Source organism: Siphateles boraxobius, unplaced genomic scaffold, assembly GCF_051911475.1.
Source record: "Siphateles boraxobius isolate OS27281-9 unplaced genomic scaffold, OSU_SipBor_1 31, whole genome shotgun sequence".
Taxonomy (NCBI): domain Eukaryota; kingdom Metazoa; phylum Chordata; class Actinopteri; order Cypriniformes; family Leuciscidae; genus Siphateles; species Siphateles boraxobius.
The window spans coordinates 942,233-964,618 of record NW_027508931.1 but is presented as its reverse complement, the minus strand read 5'-3'; the positions used below and the strand labels follow the sequence as shown (position 1 = coordinate 964,618).

Sequence of the window (22,386 nt, the reverse complement as noted above, 5' to 3'; positions counted from 1 at the left end):
TTATAAATGGATGATCGTTACCTTCAACAGCGGGCTCTGCGACGGTTGATGCGCGCATCTCTATGGTAACATTATACACTGATGAATGAGCGCTGCTTTTAAATGAACATTTCTTTACAACAAAATTGATTTGACACAATTTCATTTACTAAATGGCATAAACAGGCTTTACTCCCTTGAAACTTAAACTAGAATGTCACTGTTTCTGTCAGTGCGACTTCCCGAACAGGCGAACACGCGCGCGCGCACGCACACATCACTTTTGGAGTAAAAATTTAAATTGCGGATGCAGTGCACCGCGATATCGAATTGAACTGAATCGATGACATTATTATCGTAATCGAACCGAACCGTGAGACCAGTGTAGGTTCACACCCCTAGTGTCTGTTAGATCACAACACTGAGTAGAGAGCGATATAGTTGTTCTTCACGTAAGTGAAATTTAAAACTGTTAAAAGGCTCAAACTATTGAATAAATAAATTCAAAAAATAAATAACTAAAATAAATAAATAAAAAACGCTTATGCGCATCCCATGCGAAGAATGATGCGCTTGAAGCAACATGGAGTCACAGCGCGCAGCGCTTCGCATTGAAAAGTTCAAAGCACAAAGGGAAGATATATATATAATTTTATATATATATATATAAATATATATATATATACGTTTTGTGCTGCTCTGAATAGGAGCCTTTCATATTACAATACTTTTGCCAATGGAAGTTTATTGATAGCCTTAGTTGTTCTGTCCAATCTATCATATGTTGCTGCTTCATTAAAAAGCTTAAAAATTAAAAATAAATGTCTTTTAATTACATAGTATATATTTTGTCCATATATTGTTTTACAAAGTTAGGAAAATAATAGCCTGGGTTTCCCCATGCAGCGATTTTATTCACGCTGCTAGGCAGTCTGGATTCCAGGGACCAGATTTTCGCCTCATCTAGGGAACCAATCACAGAATGGGGAGGGAGCAGCAAGACGATGACGACGTCTATGCGACACACCGAATCAGTTTGTTTATTAGGGCCCTATAATTTCCGCGATCACAGAATCACGGACGGAATCGCGGAATTGGCCAATTAACGCGGAATTTTACATATTTTTAATGAAATTTTGTTTTTGTGTGGGAGAAGAACGTATGTCTGGGGAAAATGTAGACCGGGGGAAGAAAATCTGGGCGACACAAGCCCTCCCGTCATTTCTGCTCCAATGACGGCATCAAAACAATGAAAGCATGGCGAAGCGGCTCTCCACGGCTCTGCTTTCATCGGCAAAAAGTTAAGAAACTTGAAGCTAAACCCTCAGTACCGAGCCGAGCAGTTCGCACGTGACTTTTATGAAGTGTTTCCAACACATAATTCGTGGCGAAGAATGAACACTGGCCGCCACATATTGCGTTTTGTTCATTTTTAAACGCTTTCAGTTGCATTTCCTTTCCCTGCTCTCCCTCCGTCTCTCTGTCACTCACGCGTCTCTCTCTCACTCACTCACTCACTCACTCTCTCACACACACACACACACACACACACACACACACACACACACACACACACACACACACACACACACCCTCCGTGCACACCGTCTGTCTATGAGGCGCCGGACTGGACAAAAGCGAAGCGACACAGCGCGAGAGAGACCGTCCGAATGTGTCCGAGAGCGCGCTCGACAGTGCGCGAGAGAGAGACAGAGTGTGACTTTTATTTAAACTTATATAAACTAATATAATTTATTTTACTGGACCGGGTGATGGAAGTCGGCGTACGAGGTAGGACGTAGCGTAGGAACGCGCCTGCGCAGCCAGAGAGCAGAGCAAAACAAAACTTTTTTGCTCTGCTCTCTGGCTGCGCAGGCGCGTTCGTTCTACGTCACGACAGTTCCTTCGCTACGTCCTACCTCGTACACCGACTTCCATCACCCGTGAACGCGCGTCTATCGTTGCCGGAAGTCAGATATTTTCATTTATAAAGTTTAAAATATGTATATTTTTACGACAAATCCGCACGGATTACCCTCAGAAGGCCTTTGTTTGAAAATGTGTTAGTCTGAGACAAGATTGACATATACATCTCGAACGGCTTGAGGGTGAGTAATGCATGGGTTAAATATAATTTTTGGCCGAACTATCCCTTTGAGTCAAGTCAAGTCATCCTCATTTATATAGCGCTTTTAACAATGTAAGTTGTTTCAAAGCAGCTTTACAGAGATAAACATATAAATTAAGGTAACAGAGATTGGTTTAGTTTTATAGTGGTTCTTGAAAAATGTTTTTTTCTCAAAGTTTGTTTTTATTGATTTTTACAATATACATCACATTCACAATCCCCCACCCCTCACCATCCAATTTAAGAATGATGCCCATACTATCCATTAATCCAAAATGGAATTGTAAGAACCGAGCATGCATACAATATTTACAAACATGCTAACAAACATAAACCTCCAACCAAATACATAAAAAAAATATAATAATAATAATACTAATAAAAATAAAATAAACAAATAAATAAATAAAAACCAATAGTAGTGGCATTATTCAAACAGACTTATCAACATAGTCAAGAAAAGAACGCCACATCTTAAAAAATTGTTTTTCCGATCCTCATAGTGAATACCTAATTTTTTCGAGGCAGAGACAGGACTAGACATGTGCCGGTATTCGGTAATGCGATAAATCGCGCTAATGAATATGCACGATATTGTTATCGCGGGGACTTCGAAATACCGTGAAAAATAATAGATCCGAATTTAGATTTTTAGAACGCGCATCAGCTTATTTTCCATCAACCGCTTAAAAAACAATGCGTATATGCTGCGCAAAACACATGTGCATTTTGATGTAAACAATCCCCACATCACATGTATAAGCACTGTGTGCATGCAGTGCGCACTCTAGTCTAATGTAAACAATCCTCACATGGAGAAGAAGCACGGCGGAAGGAGGAACGCTGCCGACTATTTATCCCCCGCATGGCTGCCAACTCTCACGCATTCAGCTTGAGACTCACGCAATTGACACTTTCACACGGTCTCGCGCCACACATCCATTTTCTCACCCAGAGAAAAATCGCGGAGCAAAGAGGACACTGACACCGACAGACTAGACAGAGCAGGTTACTTTTGATATGAAAAAATATCGGCTCTCAGGTTTTATAACGAAATTCAGACAATAAATACTGTTTTGGTGCTTGTAAATGTGACGTGACAGATCGCGCGCCTCAGTTCAAGTAAACCGATCATCTGTTACTTTTTATTAAAGATACAGTACAACCCACCGAAAGGTACGTACTTTCGATCAATCAGTGTTTTTCAACCACGGAAAGAGGTCAATAACACTGCAGGAGAACAATTATGTCACAGAACGTTACATTTACCTCAGGAAAGCCATTTAATGTTAGTTGACTAAGAAAATAGCTATAGAGAGGAGTATTTTGCTAAATATGTGCACTATATTATTTTAATATATGTTTACTTGTCATTATATAATTGTTATTATAATGAAAATTACGGCATATTACATTTTTATATTTATATTATTATTATATTTATATTGTATGCATTATATTTAATTTCTCTCTGTATGTTTACAGCATTATGTGAGATATATTTTTTCTTGAGAAACATTTAAATGCAGGCTATCTACTGTAGCCTACCTAATATTTATCCAAATGAGTCAATATTGAATCAAGATTGAAATTAAATCCAAGAATTTAATTGAAATCATGAAAATTGTGTTAAGCAATAATACAAACAGTAGCCTCAGTAACCATGTAAACATTATAACATGTTGTCACTAAAAAATAAAATTAATGTTTTGACAATCACAATTACACATTGTGATGCAAGTTTTTTTTTAGATACCCCCAATCCGTCTGTTTCTCTTGTGCAATTAAAATATCGTGATAATACCGTATACCGTGATAAAAGCTCAATCAATTAATCGCAGCATGAAAATTTGATACCGGCACATGCCTAGACAGGACATAATATCTCTAATCCATTGAGTATGAGTGGGTTGCAAGGGATCTTTCCACTTTAATAATATTGCTCTACGTGCAAGTAGGGAAGAGAAAGCAAGGACTTTACACATTGATCCTGAAAACCATACGTCCTCTGGGGCAACTCCAAATAATGCCGAAAAATGTTTTTTCCAGCTAAAGTTAGTTTTGATTGATTCACTTCCGTCTAAATGATAGTTTCTTATTAAATTAGGGGCCGCTAAGACGACACTGTTCTCTCTAAACAGACTTTAAACGCGAACCTGTGATAGACGCTGATGGCGTTCACATGCGCATTAAGAATTGATTCTATAGTTATGTGTGTTTGAATATATGTGTTTTGTAATTCCTTACAAACCATGCCTAAACAAACTACTTGTCTTTAAATTTGTCTTTTTACGACTAAAATAATAGTAAAGGGTGAAAAAAAACTGAATTCCCCAAAATTAAAATGGGAAAAAATGGAATTTGGGGAAAAAAATAAAACTGAATTTGGGAAAAAATAAAACGGATTTTATAGGGCCCTAGTTTATACCTATGGATCCAACATGGCAGCAGACGCGAAGTTACCTTTCGATGCAGTCTTACGGCCGTTTCACACCGCAAGCGTGAGCGGCACTTGTGCAGCGTGTCAGCGTAACTACATCGTCACTGCAGCTGCAGACGCGCGAGAGTATTCACACTGGAAGCGTTTGTACAGTGTCACAGCAGCGGCTCCAAAACTACATATATAAGCGAGCAATTCTTTACAAAGACAACTATACATTTGTTTTTAGAAGTTGGTCATTTATAACATTGATAGTCTTGAAAGTTTGTTATGGGGAGGTGTACAATATTCTCATATAAATGTAAAACAAAACAATCCAGAAAATGGCTCCAATCTATTAGTTTTAGTCATACTTTCGATATGTTTACAAGACTGCAAACTCAGCGGATAAAAAACAAAACACACAAATAAACCACACACTCGGGTTTGATTTGGGTTGTGCTAGCCTATGTAGCTGTCTGTTACATAAACTAAAAGACCGTTTATATATAATATTTTCTGGCTAGTTTCGTTTTTTTATATAATACACAACTTTCACCCAAACTGAACATGAACTGAACAAATATTTTTGAGTCTTGATTTTCTTTTATTTGCCTACTCAAGTTTAAGTTAAAACTCACTAGACATGCTTATACTGTGCATTTTGGGCACTTTTTATGTGAAATATTTATTTTTGTCCATCAAAAGTGTGCTTTCACTTTAATTTAGTTGCTCTAGTAGCTGCTCACGCGCTGCTCCTGCTCCCGGTGTGAATGCACTCACTGATTAACAAGCACGCCGAAAGAAATACGCTCCGCTCACGCATGCGGTGTGAAACGGCCGTTAGATACACGCCATCGTGTACACATAAATCTCTGACCCATCCCCTTCCTCGTCTAATTTCTTTCGCTCCACATATGTCATCTGGTATAATTGAAACGATTGGCTATGAGCTACGTACAGGAGCATTTGATAGACATTCTTAGCACCCAATAAACGGCTCTGGGCATTCGTAAACCACGCCTCAAATACGAGAAAAAGAACATGTGGTTCCCAGACCGAAGTCTCATTGAGTCTGACGTTAGCCAGGCTAGGAAAATAATGTTTAAGTAAAGCTTGATGTCTTTCACAAAGGAATAATCACAGTCTCTTCCCCACAGTGAGGCATACAGATACAGTTTATTAGGTCAGCGATTCCCAAACTGTGGTCCGCGGACAACTAGTGGTCCGTGAGGGTACTGCAGGTGGTCCGTGGAAAGGCAAAATAAAATATAAAATAATATTTTTTTACCTTAATTTTACCAGGAAATTCCCATAAAAGAATAAAAAGTAAAAAGAATATGTTGGCCTATATTTATATAAAATTTAAATTAAATTGTCAAGTTATTGTGTGATTACTAAAATAGGCTAGTGGCGCTCGGCCGTGACGTTCAAGTTCAGTGCCGTTAGAACCACAACATGGATCGGTGGACAGCAACAGGTTCTCTAAAGAGAAAACATCATCCATCTCATTAGGTGAGCATTTATTTAGTTGTTTGATTTTAATATAGGCCTATAGTAGACAGACAATTAAAAGAGGAAGGGAAAGATGTGGAGAGGGACAAAGGGGGATATTGCGTTCATATCGGGCTGGCAAATAGACTACAATGGCTTTTCCTCTTGACAACTTTCTTTTATTTTTAACCTGGAGTAACGTTAGGCCTACTGTGTTTTCATTAAATTTGTATAGGGCAGAGGCAAATATGTTCTCATTATCACATCACACGCATAGCCTTTATAGGCAGTTTACATGAAACGAAATGTTTATAAATGGAATTAATAATACCTTATTTTAATTTCCAGTTTCTTGATCTCGCGTTTCTGAAATGTTTTGCGGATGTGCTAAGTGGACAAACTCAAGCCTTCTTTTTGAGGACTTGTAAAACTCTGAAGATTAATAATCCCCTAAAATCGCCAAAGGTTTTGAAATGTTGACTATATCCTTGACTATATATAAGTGTTCTTATTACTGTAACGTTATAGAATTCATACTCCATTGCTATGGAAATAAGCCCGTTGTTCAAATGAACCTGATTATGCCCTCGGGCGCTTGAGTAAATAAATATATGGCAGCCGTTGTGTGCAGTAAACTGTCTTTTAACAAGCCTGTTGTACTGATGTGATGACCAGTTATAGTTTTAGTGCTAGTACACAGTTTAAGTTGAGTCAACTAATCTTTTTTTTACAGTGTAAGCCTATTTAGAGGTGCGGATTAATTCAGGTAGGACTGTGTGTAGACATATGTTATTATGTGTATTATGAGGTGGTCCGCGAAAATTCTTGATTACAAGTAGTGGTCCACACACACAAATAGTTTGAAAACCCCTGTATTAGGTAATCCGGCACAGTTTTTTACATTATTATTTTAGTATTGGATCAGTACTCAGTATCGGACAATACTGAATCCCAGGTATCGGAGGCAAAAAAGGCGGATCGTGCCACCCCTAGTTCTAATGTGTCTAGTGAGGCCAGCAGGGGGCGCTCACCCTGTGGTATGTGTGGGTCCTAACGCCCCAGTATAGTGAAGGGGACACTATACTGTCAAAAAGCACCGTCCTTCGGATGAGACGTTAAACCGAGGTCCTGACTCTCTGTGGTCATAAAAAATCCCAGGATGTCCTTCGATAAAGAGTAGGGGTGTAACCCCGGCATCCTGGCCAAATTTGCCCCTTGGCCTCTGTCTATCATGGCCTCCTAATCATCCCCATATACTGATTGGCTTCATCACTGTCTCCTCTCCACCAATAAGCTGGTGTGTGATGGGCGTTCTGGTGCAATATGGCTGCCGTCGCATCATCCAGGTGGATGCTGCACATTGGTGGTGGTTGAGGAGATTCCCCCTTCTATGTGAAGCACTTTGAGGTCCCAGAAAAAGCGCTACAAAATGTAACGATTTCTTATTATTATTCTAATACTATGGGTACTGAGTGCATGGCCTCAATTTCGTTTTGGAAAATGGGGGAATGCCCCCTTAGGTGATTCTCATGGGGGGGGATTTTTTTTATTTGAGGGGGAGATGTACTACATGTATCTCGCCTAAATGTTTGCGCTCATTGCATTTTTACAATGGGATAATATTGTTGTTAAGAATTTACACAACACAAGGAAGCTTGATATAAATTGTTTAATTAAATTGAAAAAAGTAGCACAAATAAATACAATAGAATAAAGATACAAATAAAGACAAATAAAGAGAAACGTTTTTGAATAGGTCTAACACTAGTATTCAGAAATACAGAAACTGAAAAAAGTAATCAAATGGAAAATAACTCTGGGTAGTATTTTAGTCCTGAATAAATTGAATACATAGGCCTAGGCTATTAATCTTGATTCCTTCAACTTAACGCTACTTAACGCAACAAAATTAATGACAGACACATATGGCTGCCGTCACTTTAAGAGCTAGTGCAACCAACTATGTTCAACAGACTATGTTTAGAGTATACTCACGAAGGACACAATTTTGCATGTTAAAGCAATACAATCTGCGAAAAAATAACTTTTGTTACCGGCCAGCTGTTTTTGAGGCGGCTTTTCTATGAATGTGCGCATAGAAAAACATCTCTCAGAGAGTGCGCGAGCACTGAATGGTTTAAAATCGCTTGAATGTTTAAACTGGTAAGACTTGTAAACTTCAGTCCCGATGCACTGCTGGCCCGATTGTGCAAGTGAATATTCCGCCATGTCCCGACTCCTAAACGCGAGTGTGTATTATCACCGCCTGCAGCGCTTGATGCTTGCCTTGCGCAACACATTTTGAGAGACCGCTGAACACTCACACAGTTTGTGAAATAGCATCTCGCATATAGTTGTTAAAAGACTGATTTGATTTTATAATCTGTGTGGATTCATTTACTAATACAACCTACATGCTAAAGTGAATCAATGATAGCGAGAATATCCCGCATTATAAATGGCAGACCTGCGGGTATGATTAGAAGTATGCGCGATACCCGCGCCGAAATTCGAGCCCTGAAGTGTGCTGCACACACCCTGCAAAGTTAAGCCAAAACATTACGATCACCCCTGTTGGCTGGCTGGAGTATAGGTCATGAACCCCACCCTCTGAATGGAATGAGCTAAACTGAATAAAAAAAATAATTACACTTCAAAAAAGGTTTTAGTAAGATATTTGATGCTATAAAAACAGGGTATTTAGTGTATTTCTTGAAAAGTTTTTTCATTAAGAATTTCTATTTTCATTTTCCAGCCAGTAGTGTAAAACTCAGAGAGGGCCTCCGAGAAGGCCTCAGGTCACAGAGTGCACAATGTCTCACTTTACAAGCTCTGTGCAAAACACCCAGCCAGCATTACCAACCACTGTGGAACATCAGATGTTTTAATATGAAGATCGGTGTATCAAGCGCAGTGATGCAAATGACACTGTAAAAACGAGTTTTCTATTTTACTTTGATGATAAACTAGGTGACAGCTCTCCACTATTAGGAATGGAGCCAAGAAAAGAGATGATTGATTGGGGAGTACAAAAAAAGCATGGGTGAACAATAATTTAAAAATGACCTAATGAACGCTCATTGGTTGAGCAAAGTTGGGGGGCAAGATGTAAGAAACAGTATTATAATGAGAGTCTTGACTGAGGTTGTAGATGATCAGCTGGCTGAAACGAGAAGTTTCTTCAGAGACAAAGATTGAATCTTGCCACTACAGGTGTAACATCAAGATTGACAGCTGTGCTTGAGAACAGGTGTGTTCGACTTGAAACGGCGCTGCTCAGACCTAGCGGTCATCAAAGTAGCATGGGAGCGATTAGAGAGACGATTTTTTTTTTTTACAGTCCATGTATGGGAATAGTTAAGTCCACACAACAACTATAACCACAAAAATGAACGATGTCATTGGAATCACTTTCAGAACGATTTTGTCCAGCTGATTGATGCTAAAAAAAAAACATTTACAGCCAATCAGAATCAATCTGGGCTGCGTTTCCCAAAAGCATTGTAGGCCTAAGTTGATTGTACAACGATTGCCAGTGCCACCAAAGGTCTCTACGATCAACAAAGGGTGTTTACACGACATCGGAAAACTTTTTATGTGTTTTAGTCGTTCATCTACATGACAACTGTGTTTTTGGGGCCTCAAAACGCAAGCTTTTGAAAATTATGTCTTTTATCTTCTCCAAGTAAACAACAAAAACGTGAATATGTGAAAACGGTGATGTAATGTGCAAGCATATTACATGTTCGTGGGGTGTTTTGACAAGTGACATCGCCAACTACTGACCTGGCATGCATAATACAGCCTTTGTAGTCATTTTCACAGATCTATGTGAATGGGATCGTTTTTACAACTTTGTCATCGCTGTCATGTAAACATTACCCTCACCCCAGATTTCCACCAACTGTCGGAACGGCTGCGGATCGGCTCAGTGCTCCGACGTCCTTCAATACCCACCAGGTCCGGATTTGTTGCGCAACAGCTGCAGCCATGACTGACAGCTGAAGTCACGAGGACCCACGAGATCTCGCAAATTCACATATGATCACGCGATATAACAATCTGCCCTGTGCTGAATTGCTGCGGAGCTCTCCGGTAGCCGGCAAAAATATCAGCTCCGGAGGGCTGCGGATCTCTGGAGCTGGGACGGAGTCAGATTTATTTCTTTAATGGAAACCTATTTTCTCTGCCACCGTTCCGTAGTGGATCATCAGCCATTCCACAGTTGGTGGCAATTGCCAGTTGGGCTTATGACGCTTTTGGGAAACGCAGCCCTGTTTATTATTTTAAGTGAGTGTAGCCAGGGTCCGAAATTAACACCCGCCAAGCGCCAAATGCGGGTAGATTTTCCGTTTGGCGAGTAAATCTCAAAAGGCTATCCGCCACACTGGCGGGTGAATGTTCCAGACATCCAAAGTCTTGCGGAAGTTCCGGGAGTCTCCCGCATATTGATAGCGGCTCCCTGATGCCCGCAAATTAGTTCAAATCTCCAGTAATCCAGAGCGAGCGAGAAAGAGCGCGCTCATACTGTGCTCCAAACCGTGTAGCGCGCACTGTAGAGAGGGAGAGACCTTGTGTGTGTGTGTGCCTAAAGAGGCGTGTGTAAATAATTAACAAATTAAGATGACAAAAAGAAAACACTGAATCAGTTTGAAGATTTGAAAAAATGACTTTTTTCATCAGACTACGTTTTTTCGTCAAATAAAAATAGTAGGCCTACCTCAATCCACAGCTTGTCTAGTTTTTACTTAAAAAAGTAACATGTCTACATGATGTGGGGTGAGTCTGGGTCTCCGATGGCACAGTTGTCCCGGGAATACAGAGATAACGTCTCGCTAGAGTGGCCAACTTCGGAAAACGCCTTTCATTTGCTTGTGGATGTTTGCTTCGCAAGTGATATTGCATTGTACTTGCACTGGGCCTACTGCTATTTTAATACCGCGTAGCATATTTTGCAAGTAATTTCGTCGCCCTTTCTGTCGAAATGGTCCCACACAGTAGCTACTTCTTTTCGCTTGCTTCATTGTGCTTGCTCAGCGAAATATGTCTTTAGGCGCGTGTGGTTGCGCGTGTATAACAAATATAGGCTATATACTGTTTTATCTAACCATGCAGCAAACAAAAAAAAAGCTAAATGTGTGTGTATATGTGTATATATATTAGGGCTGTCAGTTAAACGCGTTATTAACGGCGTTAAGGCAAACCCATTTTAACGGCGTTAATTTTTTTATCGCGCGATTAACGGTCTTTTTGGCCTAGCAAACTTTGTAGGTTTTTTTTGCACATGCTTTTGCAATAGGACGCGGCATGGACGTTTTGAAAGCGCAAGCGGATCTAGCTAGACCGGAAACAAAACAACAGGCACGCCGCACACACTTGTTTGGGCTTGCGAGCCGGATGCGCGAGCGCGAATCTCTCTGCTCGCGCGTGGAATAATGTGCCGAGCACGAATCTCTCTGCTCGAGTCGCGCGCTCTCAGATACGCTGCTCTTGTTAGAATTTTCTCTGGGCTCGCTCAGACAATATGTGCCTGCACTTAAAACGTGTTCAGTGCAATCGCGAATCTCTCCTCTTCCCCAGCTAACAATTTTAGGTTATAAGAACGTTTTCATAACGTTCCCATTAAGTTATAAAAACGTTATTTCTGAATGTTATAGGAACGTTCAAAACGTCCAGTTTTGAGTGGATGACGAGCGCGAGACACCGAAATGGATGCCAATAAGATTCTGAATGGAACGTTTACTTTTAAAAAGTTGCCAAATGGTTCCATTGACGATACCAAAGTGATCTGTGTGTTTTGTCGTTGTGAACTGAGCTATCATCATCGCAGCACGTCCAGTCTGAAATACCACTTGATGATGGCCAAACACACACACACACACACACACACACACACACACACACACACACAGCTGATGCGAATTCTCCGCCCCCTCGTCAATATCAGGACCTCGTCAGTATTTCTTTCACCCTTTTATTGATGGACAGTGTTACATTGTGTGAGAGATTATTTGCTCCAAGTAAGAATGTTTTAGTGTGAAATTGAACACAATATATGCCAATGTTGTTTTCAATAAAAAACATTTGCACAAAGCAAGCCGATCCACTTTTCCATGTAGAGCATTAAAATGAGAAAAAATAATGGGACAAAAGAAATCAAGAGACATTTAGAATAGATAAAAATGTGCGATTAAATGCGATTAATCGCGAGTTAACTATGACATTAATGCGATTAATCGCGATTAAATATTTTAATCGTTTGACAGCACTAATATATATATATATATATATATTATTTTTTTTTTAATCTGTTTAACTGATAGTATTACTCAGTAAAAATGTTTACTTTCGGTAAAGTATCTGATAGTTTTACAAAACCTTCAAATGTACTGTTATGACCACTAGTTCCATGCTCACATCTTCCATGTCTTACTATTTGATGCTCTGATTTGGCTTCTATGTACTCTTATTCATTCAACATAATGCTTATCTCAATTAAATGTACTGAAATGAATGTATATGTGACACAAAAAGGCTGTTTATTATTTTGGCCGGTAAAAAATATGCTTGGCTTGTTAATTTTTTCATCTACCAGTCCACGTGGCAGGTGAGCCAAAAAGTTAATTTCGGACCCTGGGTGTAGCATTCATGTAGTTTCTAGTCTGCTTTTTTAAATGCTCAATCCATTTAATATTGGGTGGATTCTAATTGGCTGCCGATGTTTTTATCCCATCAGCCAGGAAAAATCTTTTTGATATCTGTAGACTTGGCATTATAACTTGTGGTGTGGACTTATCTATTCTCATAAATCATTACAATTGTTAAAACTTTAGTAATCCTCTTTGATGTGAACAGGCCTTTATAAACTTCTTTATACGTAGAAACTCATGGAATCTGACACACTCCTGCTCCACCCTGTTAGACACTCGTACAGATTTGTCAGCAACTTTGGCTGGTTAATGTATCATGTGGTTGCCTGGGCCATGATTCACTGCAGTCTTTCAAACTTAACAGATGAATTTCCTCCAAAATCTATAGTGTGCCCTGACATCTAAGACGTAACGTTACAATCGTTCCTTTTATACTTCTGGGCTACACAACACGCATTTAGTTAGATTGAGCTGTTCATTTCAATTTATATAAAAGTACAAATGTATGGGTGACAATGACTAACTTACACCCAACACGCTGGAACGATTACTGTCAAGCTAGAGAAGTCGATTAAAATGACACTTAAATTAATGACTGATCTATAAAAAACATTCGGCTTGCCATCCTAAAGAGGATTTTAAAGATTTTTAGCTTGATAAGTTAGGTTGGTTACAAACTAACTCAACTAATTAAAATCAGTCAGTGGCGATATCATGACTTCCGGATTGTGGTTAGAATCATTCCTTACAACTACAACCACTATTTGATCGAGAATGTTAACTTACTAACCATTAAAAGTCAACATGCTAAGAGTATAAGCTAGCTTTCGTTGGACTCGGTGTAGACTGATTCATTGTAGCTTTAGCCGACGTGCTAACTGTCTACAGCGAACTCACCGGCTAAACTGTGATCGAACTGTGATGAGGAAAAAGTTGTGCTTTACGTTGAAGTGAAAGTTACTTTTTAAATATCGACTCGGAGTTTAAATAGTGACTGGATACAAACGCGCTCTCGTTCCGTTCTAAAAATACCTCAGAGCCATATGAGCTGCATACGGGCGCGAAACCCTTGCGCGGCCCGTCCACGCTCCAGTTCTATAGGCGTGTCCTATTAGCTAGCGCTTCAGATTATTCTTGGAAAAAAGCCCCAGTCCTAGTTTGCGTAAAGTATATATAAAGTAGTTATGTGCAGTGTAAACACAACGTTAACTGTTATAAGTAATATGTGGCCAACATCTTACCTCAGTGAGCCCTAAACCGAATCCCCCGGTTCCAGTTATGGCGATTCCAGCGCGACGTGAACAGAAGTTGAGCGGCCTCTTCAGTTTGAGCATGCGCAAAGACCTTACACACTGCTTTGAAATTTGGTTCTTGACTGTCAGTCAACCTATTCTTGATGTATTGCTTTCTAAATCTAAAACTAGAGTTTCGAGCAGCAGGTGAATCCAAGAATAGTATCCTTAAAATACTCACACAAGTATTGTCCCGTAGAAACCATATTTGTACAACTTCTCTGCTATTTAAGAACTTTCTCAATTCTATGTAAAATAAAACTAAATGTGGCAGAAAAGTTCTGTTTAGTTTTCGATTACTTTAACTGATATTGGTCTCACAAACGCATTGCTTCTTTGCATTTACCATGGGTTGAAAAATTGAGCTCTTGTTAATAATAAATTACATTAAAGTGTTAACAATCATCGAATAAACAAATAAATATAAATGTACCATTTATTGACAAATAATTAAATCAAGTAATCTGCATAAAGACAATATAAATTAATACAGCTTTCTTGATTTTCGAGGTAAAATGTCAATATAACAAGCATGACGCATGACGCAAGCCAGAAACATAAGGCTACTGATATATTTTTTAATCTAATTATTTAATATTGTGTCATTCCTGATATGTGATTGTCTAATTACTTAACAATATGCAACCTATTAACACAGAGGTATTTCTATGCCCTGGTGGTGTACTTGGTTTATATATTTAATTATTTATGCTGTACTTGGCTGTACTTAGTTTGCCATCAAATAAAATTGAAAATGTGTTTGACATAACTATGGTAATCGCTCTGGCCCTGCCCTTTTTACATCAGCCACAGAGAGACGCTGTAGCACAACCTCCGTGTTCAAAGCTTGAGCTTGTAATTCACACTCCATTGTCTTAAAAGCTACACTGAGATACCAGTCCAGAGTTTCAGAATCCAGTGAGGGATCGATAGTTTTGAAGGCAGTCCTGAGATGCTCTGCGTCAATTTCCCTACATTGATGACATGTAAAACAGGACACAACTATGACAATACAGGATTATTTGATGTGGCTTTACTCCGATATATCTTATAATACATTTCATTTTGTAAACAGAGGATGGATGATTTCTCACCCTTTGCCTTCAAGTTGCACTCTCAGCTCGCTGATGTACTGGAGTCTCTCAGCGGTAGCTTGTTTTTTAACTAGACTCAGGAATTCTTTGTGTCTTCCATCTGTGTCCTGGAGTGGAAACAACATGCACACAAAACATGATGTTGTTCTAACATATTATTTTATACACAACCATTCAAAAGTTTGGGCACAGTATGTTTTTTTTTTTCATGAAAAGAAATAATACATTTATTTAGCGACTGCATTTAATTGATCAAAAGTGACTTGAGCAGAAAATCAGCATATTACAATGATTTCTGAAGGATCATGTGAAAGATGTGGAGAAATAGCTGCTGTAAATTCAGCTTTGCATCTCAGGAATAAATTACATTAATATTAATTATATAGATAATAAAATAAAAACAGTTATTTTAAATTGTCACAATTTTTTACAATGATACTGTTTATGCTGTATTTTTTAACATATAAATGCAGCCTTGGTGTGCATAAGAAGGCTTACCAACCTCAAACTTTTGAATGGTAGTGTACATATTTTCTTGTTCTAAGCCAAAAAAAATATCAAAACTGACCTCTGTATAAAGTGCCTGATAAGAAATGCGCACTCCATTACTCCTTAGCTCTGTCTGAGCCATCATCAGAAGTTCCTCTATGTCCTGATCTGACTTCAGGGGGAAAGCCTTCTTCAATGCCTCACTGATAATCAGCACGCATATTATAATAATCACATGAAAATATATTTCTACTGAAGACATATGAGTTGTCACTCACCTAAATTCTAAGACAGTTAGTGATCCACACTGTGTTATATCACTTTGAATAAAGACCTTGAGCAAGTGAGACAGCAGTTTTGTCTGTCCATGGTATATACTCTCATCAACCTGCCACAAAATGACACTCAATTATTATACAGCAAATCTCAGTTAGTAAATAATTAGTTTTGGTAGATAGTTTTGGAGGCCCTTATTAAATAAAACAGCTGAAAAACCTGCTTTCAATGGACTTTTTTCAGTATGGCAAATGGTTGTAACTTAGATTAAGCACAAACCTTCCCAGTCAAGATCTCATTGAAAAGGCAGATGAAATCATCTTTAAGATTGTTTTGGATGCTTTCCATCAAGCTGTAAGCCCACTCTCCGGACTTATCCTTATATTGTTCCACAAGATAGCTGTGAAGAAACGCCTGCAGATCTCTGAAGTAATCATTCTTCATTGAGGAAAAATGTGTGGAGAAATACAGTTATAAATACTCAACTGTTGAATGTTTAAACAAATCAAGACAGGATAGTATGCCATACCTTTTCATTCTCTGTAGTTTTGTTCCTCCAGATATCTTTTATAACTCTGATAACATCTGTTTTCCTGAGCTTAAGATTCTTAATTGTCCCCTCATACTGTAGATAAATGGGGACGTCACTGGATGTGCCCTGTCAAAAAAAATTTATATCCAGTGGGGTCCAAAGTTAGTCACAACAAGCATATTGTAAATCATAGTATTTACGCTTAAAGCATTAATGCTACAAATGAGATAGATAGATAGATAGATAGATAGATAGATAGATAGATAGATAGATAGATAGATAGATAGATAGATAGATAGATAGATAGATAGATAGATAGATAGATAGATAGATAGATAGATAGATAGATAGATAGATATAGATGTTAGGAACACTTACATGTCCAGTAAAGAACTCATTCTGTCCATTCATCTCCTGCACCAAGATCTCCAGCTTCTTTTGGCTGGACTGACCTTCAAAAAGCTCTTTACATCGCTCAGTTCCTCCGAGTATGTCTATAAAATACATAACATAATATCTAAAAAAATATGCTCAACAAATGTGCTATATAAAGAAGAGAAGCTTGGTGAAATCCTTATAGAAAATTCAGATACTGATACCTGAACATTGTTCCCAGTTTGGTCTGGGAGTTGTTACAATGTGTTTGTTATCAGAGCCATGTTGCAGCACTGACTCATTAGAGTGTAACACAGGTGCTGACTGTAGATTAGAAGAATGTTAAGTAATCAGATAAGTTTATGATTATTTATTTATCATTATAGACCTCTTTGAATCCTTCCAGCTCATTTTGAAGACTGCTTCGCTGTATAACTACCTGGCGATGAACCTCAAGCAGTGTGTCATATTCAGACTTCATCTGGTCAAAGTCTGTTTGTAAGGTTTCCAGCTAAACAAGGAAAGAAATCATATTAAATATTATTGTCAAATGATTATTAGTATCACTCTACCTCTAGAATTGATGTTTAGTCATTCGTTTGAATGTAAGAAGTTTGGGGTTGGTCACGAAAGGTGCATTTGTTTGATCAAATACAGTAAAAACAGAAATATGGTTAAAACAACTGTTTTCTATTTTAATATATTTTTAAATGTAATTTATTACTTTGATGGCAAATCTGAATTTTCAGCATCATTATAGTCTTCAGTGTCCCATGATCCTTCAGAAATCATTCTAATATGCAGCTCAAAAAACATTTCTTATTATTCATACTGGTTAAAATTTTTGTGAAATTGTGGTAAATCTTTTCAGGATTCTTTGATGAATAGAAAGTTAAAGAAACAGCATTTATTTGAAAAAAAAATATTTTATGGAAAAAAAAAATTCCATACCTTTATTAGAGTCTGCTCATGGATACGATTCAGGTTATCCCAGTCCCGTCGAGGGACCACGTCACTGTATTCTGCTTCCAGGCGGTTGAGCTCAACGTGAGCTTTGGTAAGATCCTCTCTACACACCTGCAAAGCCATTTTCACCACCATAGGATCCTCAGATTCCACCTCTGAGAGGAACAAGTAGAGTCAAACCTCCTCCTTACAACTCAACCCTCAATCTCTATCCACTCCTTCCAAAAACAAAATATTCCAATAAAACACACTCTCGAGTCAGACATTTTCTTACCATAGAAGCTACTCTGGTTCTAGTAGACTGGTAGAGGCTCTATTCTGCTCTCATCATGACTACTGCAACTCACTCCTGTCCTGGCAATCAAACCTCTGCAGAAATCTCCAGCCCAGCTAACATTCAACATCTTACATCACAACTCTGCTATGCTTCCTCGACTGGCTCCTTATTCCCTTAAAGTCATACACTCAATTCTAGCAGTAATTGTTTTGTTTCCATGTTTATTTTATTTTTTCAGACTGTACTACTGATCATCATTATCATCATCATCATCATCATCATCAGCATCATCATCACCACCATCAGCAGTGGTCATCATCACTTCATTATAACCTTCATTATTATCATCACGTTCAGTAGAGCGCATTGTGCTGATTGTGGTGATGAGCAGCTTTCGTGCGTGATGTTCATCCCTGTATAGCTGATACTGGGAGGCCAGATCCTCTTTTAGATGATCAACCTGTGGAAGAGATAAGATGCACATGAGTTTGTTTCATCATCTCAACAATTTGCATATCTTTTCATATATGCCTTATGGAAGCAGCAGTGTTGTTATTGTTATCTAAAACTAAAACTTGTTTTTGGTAATTGAAAATAAAATAAAATATAAACATTAGATTAAAAATAAAATTTCTCTTAAAAAACTAACTTAAGTTTAAATTGAAGTACTAAAATTACTTAAAGTTAAAAGCTAAATTGAAATATAAAAAAAGAATAAAACTAAATAAACTAATATAAATTACAAAGCACATAACAAAATTGCTAAAATTTTAACCTAATTCAAATTACAAAAAATAACACTGGCTCCTTTGAACCAGTGTCAGTCCTAACCCTTTTTTTCCACTCTCCTCTCCCAAATTTGTATATGAATGACCTGCACCACTTGAAACGTAAATCACTGACCCACCATTTGGCCCTGACAAGCATCAGCTGTAAACATCCAATAGATCTCAATTCATTTCAAACTGTGTTCAAATGTTAATAAGATATACATAATATTCTAAGAGAAACCACAACATAATATGATTAGTTTGCTAATAGATCGTGGGATGATATAATTAATAAAAATAAAATAAGCTTTCCTCTCTTGTAGCCAATTGAAAGTTCATGCTAGTTATTAATAACCGATATGTTGTTATATTAAACCATGCAGAATACAAAGATTCGGAGCAAGCTACAAAGTTTGTCTGAATAATCCAATGTTGATTTCTACAAAAAAAAAAGAAATAATAAATTGTTAAAACATTCCAGCTCCACCTGAATCTGCAGAGCACTCTGTTGTCTCCTCATACTCTTAACGACCTCCTGCAGTCGCTGACACTCTTGCTTCAGATTTCGGATCTCATCTCTTTCCTGCACTTTCAGATCCAGAATCCTCTTCTCACACTGTTCCGACACAAGCACTAGCTTTGCCCGCAGTGGTAGCAGATCCCTAATCTGTTCACGAAGATGCGCTGTGAGAGACATAAGTTAATCTCAACTATTTTCTTCCTCATCAATCACTACTGACCCATTCAGTCCCATTAGCATTTCATTTTATGTTATTTATTCACTTTATCTTATGGGTTAGATTTCCTCTATTTTACCTTTGCAGCAGATTATAGTACTGAGGGTGATCAGGATCACTTTTACACATTTTGTGTAACTACATCTTTTTGTTTAATACAATAGAAATAGTGTTAACCTGCTTGCACAAAGATTATCTCCCACAAATAATACAAAGATTGTACATACCTACAGTGATGTCATACTCATTTTTGATGGCAGACAAAATAGGCTTATAGGTTTTAAATTCTTCAATTAAATAGCCAAAGACCTCCTGATAAACCTTCATAATGCAGGGGGAAAAGCAGAAGAAAAAAAAACTTAAATTTCTTATATACTACACAAAAACTTATACAAATACGTATGTTTATATACTATATATTCAGAAAATAAATGCATTGAACAGAGGTGATGGTTAAGACTTAAATTCTACTTCAAATAAATGCTGTTTTTGAGTTTTTCATCAAGTTATTCATCAAATACTCCTAAAGAAAAAAATTATCAGGATTTTCACACAAAAATTAAGCAGCTGTTTTCAACATTGATAATAATAACCAATAATATTTTTTCTTGAGCACCAAATAAGCATATTAGAACGATTTCTGAAGGGTCATGTGACACTGAAGACTGGAGTAATGATGCTGAAAATTCAGCTTTGCCATCATGAATTTCATTTTAAAATAGAAAAGTTATTTTTAAAGTTATATTTATTTTTACTTTTTTACAATATTTCACAATATTACTGTTTTTCTCAAACAAATACAGCGTTGGTTAGAATATTTATTTATTTTTCTTTCAAAAGCATGAAAATCGTACCAACCCCAAACTTTTAAACCATACTGTGTGCTAAAGCACAAGAGACTAATGCAAAGTGGGATATAAACCTGCAGTCGGAGCTCTTGGACTTTGGGGCTGTGTGTGTCTAAAGCTTCTAATTCTCTCTTGAGATGACACTGCAGTTGCTCTAAGAAACGAGGCTTGGCAAGAGATCTACAGCACATCACATATGTATACATTAGGAACAAGACATTGGTATTCAGAATAGACATGGAAAAGACCAATACGATGGCTAAGTTTCAAAACTATTGTATAAAACTACTTTATTTAAAACTATTCTATAAAGTTTTACAACTACTACATTGCTAAAAATGAACACTGAGAAGGCTATGTGTTGTACTATACCCATGAAGTATTTTTTTTTTAGGCTTTTGGACAATTTGATAAGTAGCATCAGCAGGCCAGGATGAAAGGTCACTGGAGGTTTCCCCCTCTTTGGTCTAAGGGAAAATGAGTAATCAGCATTATCGGGCACATAATGGTGGTGTCAAACAATACAAAATAAATATCTATTTTTAGGACTAATAAACCAAATAAGCCAAATATATGTTCCTAATTCCAAGTCACACTTTATTTATTTACTGTTAACAGTTAACAGTATAGATCCATATGTAAGTAAGCTAGCTATCAGTGCATGACTGGAATACTATCAAATAATATTGTTTTTTGTGATTAAAATAGTGCTGTCAAATTGATTAATCGCATCTAACATAAATGTTTGTAAATATATAATATGTTTCAACCAACATAAGTTACGGTGGCTGACAGGAAAAGATATCGTCGTCTGAGACAGCAAAGAGTAGCCAGTTAAGCAATGAGGTTTCTTTACAAAGATGAATTAAGAAATTAGGTTTACCTCATTATTTTGTAAAACGATATGTTATTGAGAATATTATTGTTATTTTTTCAACATCGTGTCTGTGTTTTATTCGCTGACTTTAGCTAGCTTCTTTGGTCGAAAAACAACATAGTGACTTTATCTTCACTATAGGTATGCGTTTGTCCGTTTAGGGCTCCTGTAGAAACATGTCGGCGCATTTCAAATAAGGGGACCCGCGGTGTATGCATTTCTGTCAACAGATCCTCCTAAATATTACAGCATGCACCTTTAGTCGATTTTACAGCACTAGTTAAAAAATGAAAGAAGCAGATTTATTACTTACTTTTATAAACTTTGTCCTAGACATCCTGCCAGTAATGTGCCTCTGTGATCCTCTGCTATTGCTGTCATCAGTTAACGGAAAGTGAGACATAACATAAATAAGAAGACCTGCAGTTTCAACTGGTCGATATATCAAGTAGTGACAGGAGATACTTCATCCAAACGACTTTTAAACAAAAAAATGAGATATAACTATTAAATATATTAAATATATGAACATTTGTCACACTGCTGGACTATTAACTGAACTTCATAAAATAATAAAAGGTGATTAAAATAGAGAATAACGTGGGGAAATGCTAATCATTAACATATACAACTTCCTATATATGTATTTTGAACAAATATATTGATGTACAAACATGTTATTGGTCATTTACTGTGATTTAATTGCTGTTTTCCACTTAACTAACTTGTTTGGATTGTAGGCAATCATTTCTAGTTCAGTGAAATAAGCAACATTAACGATTCTAAAATCTCCTTATATCTTGCCTTTCAAAGTGTAACAATGGTGGCAAATGTAGTTCTTTCACTGACATTTGGACGAATAAAAAGCTTTACAATATTCCACAGCAGATTTATCAGCGTAAATTACATCCAACTGGAGATTCGGCGGCGTGGCATTTGTTGTTGTTTGACAGGTGGTTGCCATGATACCGAAGGACCCTTGAAAAGACCTTCCATGTATAGCTGTTCACGGCATGCCTTTATGAAAAACAACTCGCCTTGTCGTCTAAAACATTATATGGGTTGCATTAAATTCACGTGTATATGTTCAAATAAATTAAGTTTTTTGATAAATATTTTAAATGTTAGAATGCTCTGTTATGATTTAACAATTGCCATTTTCCCTATTGGCAGTAAACGCCAG

The 22,386-nt window shown here is 37.5% G+C and overlaps 2 protein-coding genes across 3 annotated transcripts in view; both read right to left on the bottom strand.

The window, feature by feature from the left end:
- Nucleotides 1-14,047, bottom strand: part of nutf2 (nuclear transport factor 2) — a 32,443-nt gene extending 18,396 nt beyond the window's left edge. Inside the window, exon 1 of the mRNA XM_077248830.1 lies at nucleotides 13,912-14,047. The gene's annotated coding sequence lies outside the window, so the exon portion shown is untranslated. The remainder of the gene's footprint in view (nucleotides 1-13,911) is intronic.
- A 335-nt stretch (nucleotides 14,048-14,382) lies between these two features.
- On the bottom strand, nucleotides 14,383-22,158 carry tsnaxip1 (translin-associated factor X interacting protein 1). Of its 2 annotated transcripts, none has more exons than XM_077248787.1 (17): nucleotides 22,008-22,158; nucleotides 21,517-21,577; nucleotides 20,699-20,793; nucleotides 20,401-20,506; nucleotides 19,706-19,799; nucleotides 19,229-19,425; nucleotides 18,305-18,431; nucleotides 17,680-17,849; nucleotides 17,168-17,239; nucleotides 16,953-17,052; nucleotides 16,732-16,847; nucleotides 16,351-16,479; nucleotides 16,101-16,259; nucleotides 15,824-15,933; nucleotides 15,625-15,748; nucleotides 15,057-15,163; nucleotides 14,383-14,933 (listed from the first exon to the last, which is right to left on the bottom strand). In XM_077248787.1, exons 1-17 carry the CDS (start codon nucleotides 22,052-22,054, stop codon nucleotides 14,732-14,734), a joined length of 2,016 nt encoding a protein of 671 aa, XP_077104902.1. In that variant the 5' UTR covers nucleotides 22,055-22,158; the 3' UTR covers nucleotides 14,383-14,731. The 2 variants fall into 2 exon arrangements, with proteins under 2 accessions (XP_077104902.1, XP_077104903.1); XM_077248788.1 differs by having other exon boundaries at nucleotides 22,053-22,140.
- Nucleotides 22,159-22,386: the final 228 nt, after the last annotated feature.

What these genes read in the sequence shown, in the direction of transcription:
- tsnaxip1 (XM_077248787.1), bottom strand. Translation starts at nt 22,054, where the DNA reads ATGTCAGTGAAAGAACTACATTTGCCACCATTGTTACACTTTGAAAG. An exon ending in CCATTGTTACACTTTGAAAG is followed by an intron (nt 21,578 to 22,007) that starts GCAAGATATAAG and finishes AACTGATGACAG; the next exon opens with CAATAGCAGAGGATCACAGA. An exon ending in TGAGTATGACATCACTGTAG is followed by an intron (nt 19,426 to 19,705) that starts GTATGTACAATC and finishes TGTCTCTCACAG; the next exon opens with CGCATCTTCGTGAACAGATT.